Genomic DNA, 6,683 nt, shown 5'->3' with positions numbered 1-6,683 from the left:
CAGCTCCCTCTAGTGCAATGGCAGTTATTCCCTGATGTCGTAACACACGTCCTATCATGATTTCCCTTCTTTTTGTCAGTGTTGTCCATACACTACATTTCTTTTCTCGCTGATTCTGCGGGGAACTTTCGAATTTCTTACCATACCAACCACATTCGTCTGTAGTACCACATCTCTATTGCTTCGATTGTCTTCTTTCCGGTTTTCCCAAAGTCCAAATTTCACTACCATACAAACCTGTGCTTTTTCAAAATGTTTTCCTCCAAATAAGTCCTATGTTTGATACTAGTAGAACTCTTTTGGCCAAGAATGCCATTTTACTATGATTTTTATGTTCTCCTTGCTTCGCCCGTCATGGGTTATTTTGATGCCTAGGTATCAGAATTCCTTGACTTCGTCTACTTCGTCTTCCCCAATTCTCATGCCAAGTTTCTCGCTGTTCTCATTTCTCCTACTTTCCACGACCTTCGTCTGTCTTCGATATATTCTCATAGAGTACCGGGAATGAAACCGTCCAAGGGGCTTCAAGAAAATACAGACACCTACTTTTAACAGTCAGGCTTGACACGAATGTAATAAAATATGCTGGAAAATGCAAATTTATGACTCTGTTGTAAGCATCTGAGATAATGAATGTTTTTTCATGGTAGTATATCATAATTTCCAAAGTCACTCATTTATCGAATGTTATAAGAATTTGCTGCTGACGTCGTAAGACCGCCCCGTGTCGAGCCTTGGGACCGAAGACAGGTAGTGGCTGCTGCTGGACCGCCCCCGGCCGAGTCGGTGGGGCGTCGGTTGCCGTCGGCTGCATCGTGGTTTGGATCTGCTGCTGGATAGAAGTCGCGCTGCAGCAGGTCTTGTTTCTCCTTTCCTACGTCCCTCATTTTAAGACGGGTACATGAAATGTCAAAATATAAGCATCAGTGACAACATAATTACTATTCTCATCTCGTGGAAAAGTTTATTAGTGTCCATATCACTCGCATTCATACGGATGGAATTAGACTGTTTTTGGAGTATGTTCTGTGTTATGACACTGTTCAACACAATGTAGTGATTCACATGTAAGTTCATCACAATATGCACATGTTGAACACTGCACCGTTAATCATACAAGTGTCGTTTACTTAAGCGGAATGTAAATATTTTCGTGACGCGCTGCGTAGCCAATGTTGCATTATTGTTTTGCCGCGCGGCTGGCTGTACAGTCTGTCCCATTAAATTTGGCAAGCGGAGACGCCTCATATCAAACTACTAAATGTCATCAGTTCAAATTAATTATTAATACAGTCAACAGTACTCAACGTTCATAGCGTTGCTGCTAACTTTGACACTGCAAGAGCGTTCATGAGGTTACGTGATCCCAGTTTTTATAACTGTTGAACATTATTCACAATGTAAATATAGAAAGTTAAAATTCCTCACATTTAATGCAATAACACTAAAGTGTTTATCAAGTTATTGATCCCTTTTAGAGTAAAAATACATTTATTATCGAGATTCCCAACTCCTTGTTCAAATAATTCAAGAACATTCCAGTGTAATACTTGACATAAAAGCTCGTAAACTAATACATACATAATATCATCAAATTATTACTGCTAATTATTTTACCATAAACATTATATTTACAGTTATGGGATAGTGCACTTACATTTCTGATAGGTCCATTGTCTATTCACTTCATTTTTCTTAGTCCAGGGGACCGAGTAAGATGGTCTGCAATAGGTCTTGTGCGGATATACTTTCATATTATACTGGTAATCTTTTATGATTCCAGGGCGCTCAATGAATACTTCGAGGTATCCGGATGATAATTCTGTTAATTATCTAGCCTCTGAAGCATTAATGCAAGTTGCCTCTTGTACTTTCTCTTCTAATGTTGTGACGATGTCACTCACGTTGCTGGTGCATCGTTATTTCGATTTTTGTGACACATCTGTGGGTGCTTATGATCCAATACTAACAACTGCTGTTTGCTGACAGAAAGATTCATTTTTCTCATCAGCGGAAGGTTCGCACCGATCTCCCGATTCAGCATTAATGTTATGGGTCGCTGTTGGTACTTAAGTGCACCTGTCCCACGGGCGAGATCCATTATAGCTTCCCTTTCCCGAAGGAACTCAAGACCCAGAAGCACCGGTACTGACAAGTTATCCGTTCGCAGGAACGTGCATAATAAGCAATCATTTCTCAAGGAAACTTCCACCGGTGTCTGGTGTTTTATACTCTGTGCCTTTTTTTCCCAATGCCCCTATAACCTTACAATTTGCAACCGGCAAAATCGGCAATCTCCTTATCTCCGATACATTCTTGAAAAACTGCGAGATCATAACTGACACATTAGCACCTGTGTCAAGCAGAATAGTAGTTGTTACAACATTTACATCTCCGGTGACACTTGCTTGGATATTTTCCCTTTGTGGCTTATCAGAGACAGCAGGTTCCTGATATAGCTCATCTTCGATCCTGTTGCCATCCTGATACCGTATAATGTTTATCTTTTGTTCTGTCGACCTATTGCCTTCTTTGTTGGCCTCGGTCACCTGGCGAAGGCTTATAGGGACCGAAACTAGTTTGTTCGCTTCTGAGTGTTTTGTTTTGTTTCCGAAGGTACCCCAAATATTCTAACATTTAGTGAGTTTTCAGTCGGAGGAGGCCTGCTTGGATCCCAGCACGGTGTATATTGATTGCTTGGTATAGGTATAGCCTGCACGTAATTTATTGGCTGACCTGAATTGATAGAATTTTGCTGCGGCTGCCAATGACTTGGCCCTGGCTGTCGCCAATATTCACTGTCACCCCGCAAATTTTTAGGCTTGTCTTTATGTGGACTGTGTGACCTGTTGTCATTTCGTCTCTTTCGGTTGCTATTGTTATTGTTTGGGTTTTCATTGTGGTACGGCCTCTGATTACAATTTGGTTGTTGGTGTTCTTCGGCCTTTTGATAATTACTGTTACTATTATAAGCATAACCAAAATTTTGGTTGTAGGGATTGCTACTACTATTATTATTATTATATTTTCCGTTACTACTAGCTTTATTTTTATTTTTCTTTGGACTACCTTCGCCCCTATATCCATTTTTTCCATTCCATGAATTTTTTCTATTAGGACTGTTATTATTGCTGATCACGTCAGAATTTTTTCTGGCGTCTTCTTGCACTAGATCCAGAGAATCAATTACAGACAGAAATTATTTCAGATCAGTGTCTGTAACATTAAATAATTTTTCTGTAATATGTATGGGTAATCTAGCTTTTAACACTCGCAATAAGTCTCTGGTGGTTACTGGCTCATCCCAGTACCGGGTCATGTTAATATATTTTTCAAGGTACTTTCGTAAGGAACCTGACTTCGGATTGTACATTTCTGCATTGTAAACAATTTTACGGAGTCGCTCTTGAGTAGACGCTGACCAGAATTGATCAAGGAAAACGCCTTCTCAAAGTAGTGGAAAGTCTTTCAAGTTTCTGCTGCATTTAATGCCCAGAGCGACGCATCACCAGAAATATGTGAAACCACAAACTACATTTTCTATTCTTCCGACCATGATTTTGGAAGAACACTTTTGAAGTTTGGAATGAAAACTACTGGATGTATGTTTGTCTTGCTTTCTTCGTGAAATATTTGAAACTGCCTATACTTAATCAGGCTTTCTTCATGCATCAAAGTAGTTAAGTGCATGGAATTGCTATCATTCACAGGTGGTGTGGTCACTTTATCACAAGACATTCTACTCCACTATTATTGTTCCTTGGTGTCACATATTGCTCTGGTAATATAAGTTGATTAACTAAATTTGGTCTTCCTTGTGGTGCATTAATATTCGCCGTCAGAATATCTGCGATCTTTTGCCTGTCAGTACCAGTGTTGTCGTTACTGCCATACTGTCACATTTTCAAAGTTTTGATTTTCAGAGCTCAGCACCCTGGCTACTTCTATTCCGACCTGCTTTCGGATTTCCGAGGGAATGTCCTCCTGCATTGTTTCCACAGCGGTAGCCAAGGCTCTGAATTGGTTCTCTAGTCTATCTACTTCAGTTTAAAGACTATTTACCTGAACTGGAATGTTTGTTAACGGTTCAATAGTGGTTCTTACTGCATCGAACTCCTGCTTAAAATGGGTAGTAATAGCAATATTACGATCGACCAACATATAATTTAGCCTACGGACAATTTCTTTATCCCTTTCCAGGAAAATATTGTTTATATTTTCCATAAATTTCTGTTCCTTTTCTTGGTCCCTGAGCTCTTGTTGCTGTTTTTCTATAAGATGTTCCTGTCTACGTTTTTCCTTTTCCTGCTGACTTTGTCTTTCACGCTCCTGCTCTTTAAGCTCGCGTTGTTTTTCAGGCTCCTGCTCTTTAATAGTAACCTTTTCAAATAATGCTGTTAGCATATCCTGTGTGGACATAGCTTGAGCATTGCTAACTTCTGTCCCTTGCCCAGAAGAAATATTGTCATTAATTCCTAACTGGTTGAATCCAGGAGTGCCAGTTTGTTTTGGCAACTCCTCGGTTTTACTATCACTCGGCACATCAGTTTCTAAATTATCATTCATAATTAAATTTTCTAATAATTCGACAGAAATACAGGTAGATTGTGCTACCTGAGACTGATGTCATCTCTGCATCAGTATGCTCATTCGCTTTATTTTGTTTCTTTTATTTTACCATTCTATCACCAATATAAATCACTGACAAGTACCAATTGACACAAAATGATCTTATAACTAACACATATACACAAATAACACTCAAAAATATTATTCTTACAGCCAGAATATTCAATTATTACTACTTATGGCTGCAGGTACTGATTTTAATTTAAAATTCCACACGCAGCGAAAGGTTGTTAATGTGTTGCTGTGTATTTACTGAACATGTACATCTGTTTCTACCTGTGTTGACTGACAGTTGTGGACTGCACTGCTTATGTGAAGCTACTCGTATGTCTGGCACCAGTGCAGATAAAGATTCGTACAGCAGTTCTGTAGGAAGATGTCAATGAGTAAATGTGCATTGGTGGCCCCACGTTGGGCGCCAGTGTGGCTGTGTTATTCAGTGGTTTGGTATTTAACTAATTTGTAAATGGAAATGATAATATTTTTGTATTACGTTGAGTAATTACTAAATACTTTTTCTCTCGGCTGAAGATTTGATCAAGTTGCTAAAGAATTCCAAGTTAACGTCGTGTTGAAGTGTTGTCTGTAAGTTGTGTGTCACTAAATCACAGTTCATACAACGGATTATATACAACTATGGATTATGATGGAAACAGTTATCTGCAGCAAAATTATCATTAAAACCACCGAATATCAGCCGCGCACAACACTAACGTATGTTACCTCAAACAATATTCTTCGCAACTCGTGTGTAATTAATTTCGGCTCCATACATCAGCTAGAAAAGTTTGTTATAACGATCGTGCTATGAGCACTGTTTTTAAAGAACCAATCTCATTCGAATCATTTTCATTAAAATGAGTTCGGGACCACCGGTGCACATTTATTTTTAATTTGTATTACGTTCAGCATTTATGTCTGCAGAATTGCGTGATTTGAATTTGCTGCTAGACAATTGTTAAGATGGCGGCAGACAATTGATAGAGACTTTCTATTGTTAGACCAAATAAGTATTTTAACTGCTTATTAAACTTTACACAAACTTTAATTACGTATTGTGCACTATTTAGACCTCATCAAGCAAACATTTGATTTGTTTCTAAGGAAAACACAGATAAAAACGTGATACAAATCGCTATCATCAATGGCTGCGATCCTTGCAGCGGAAAGAAACATCTAACAAAGACAATGCTTATTACTGAGAGAGGAATTACAGTTACAAATAATTATTCACTCATATTTACAATAATAATGAACTCTATTTTCAAGTAATCATTAACAAATAATTACAACTTCTTAACAGACCTCAGTATGACATGCGTCTTGCGTGCTGAACCTACAAAAGCCATCCAACAAAAGCTAAAAACAAAAGAATACAAACGCAGACCATAAAAGGAAATTACAATTATCATTTGTATGTTACACATCGATATGTCTAATTACATCATAATATATTATATAAATAATTAATATATGTACTCTTTTCCACTATTTTTTCATATGTCGAATGGATAATGTTTATAACTGTTACAGGTATAATTTCCTCTAGTCGCACTACAGCTAAAATTAATCTCGTGGATGTTACAAACTACTTAAACCTAACTAACCTAAGGGCACCACACACGCATGCCCGAGGCAGGATTCTAACCTGCGACCGTAGCAGCAGTGCGACTCCGGACTGGAGCGCCTAGAACCGCGCGGCCACCGCGACAGCCTTTTGTACAGTCACTTCTTTTTCGATATCTTCATATGTTTGATGCACTTATATAGCCTTAGCATCCCTGCACTTTTGATTTATTTCATTCCTAAGTAATTTGTATCTCTGTACTCCAGAATTTCTCTGAACATTTTTGTACTTCCTTCTTTCGACGATCAGCTGAAGTATTTCTTCTGTTACCCATGGTTTCCTCGCAGTTACCTTCCGTGTACCTAAATTTTTCTTTCCGCCTTCTTTGACTGCACTTTTTCGAGATGTCAATTCCAGTTACACTCAACGGCCTACTGAGCTATTCAGTATCGCAGTTTCTATAGCCTCAGAGAACTTCAAGCTTATC

The 6,683-nt window shown here is 38.5% G+C and overlaps 1 protein-coding gene across 1 annotated transcript; it reads right to left on the bottom strand.

Annotated features, from left to right (window-relative positions):
- Positions 1-677: 677 nt before the first annotated feature.
- On the bottom strand, positions 678-4,566 carry LOC126274235 (KIN17-like protein). The gene is made up of 2 exons (XM_049977100.1): positions 4,176-4,566; positions 678-874 (listed from the first exon to the last, which is right to left on the bottom strand). The coding sequence occupies exons 1-2, from the start codon at positions 4,564-4,566 to the stop codon at positions 678-680; spliced, it is 588 nt and encodes a 195-aa protein (XP_049833057.1).
- Between the last annotated feature and the right edge of the window lie 2,117 nt (positions 4,567-6,683).

Source organism: Schistocerca gregaria, chromosome 1 (genome assembly GCF_023897955.1).
Source record: "Schistocerca gregaria isolate iqSchGreg1 chromosome 1, iqSchGreg1.2, whole genome shotgun sequence".
Taxonomy (NCBI): Eukaryota; Metazoa; Arthropoda; class Insecta; order Orthoptera; family Acrididae; genus Schistocerca; species Schistocerca gregaria.
The sequence above is the reverse complement of the archived record's forward strand: the minus strand, read 5'-3'. Positions and strand labels throughout refer to the sequence as shown.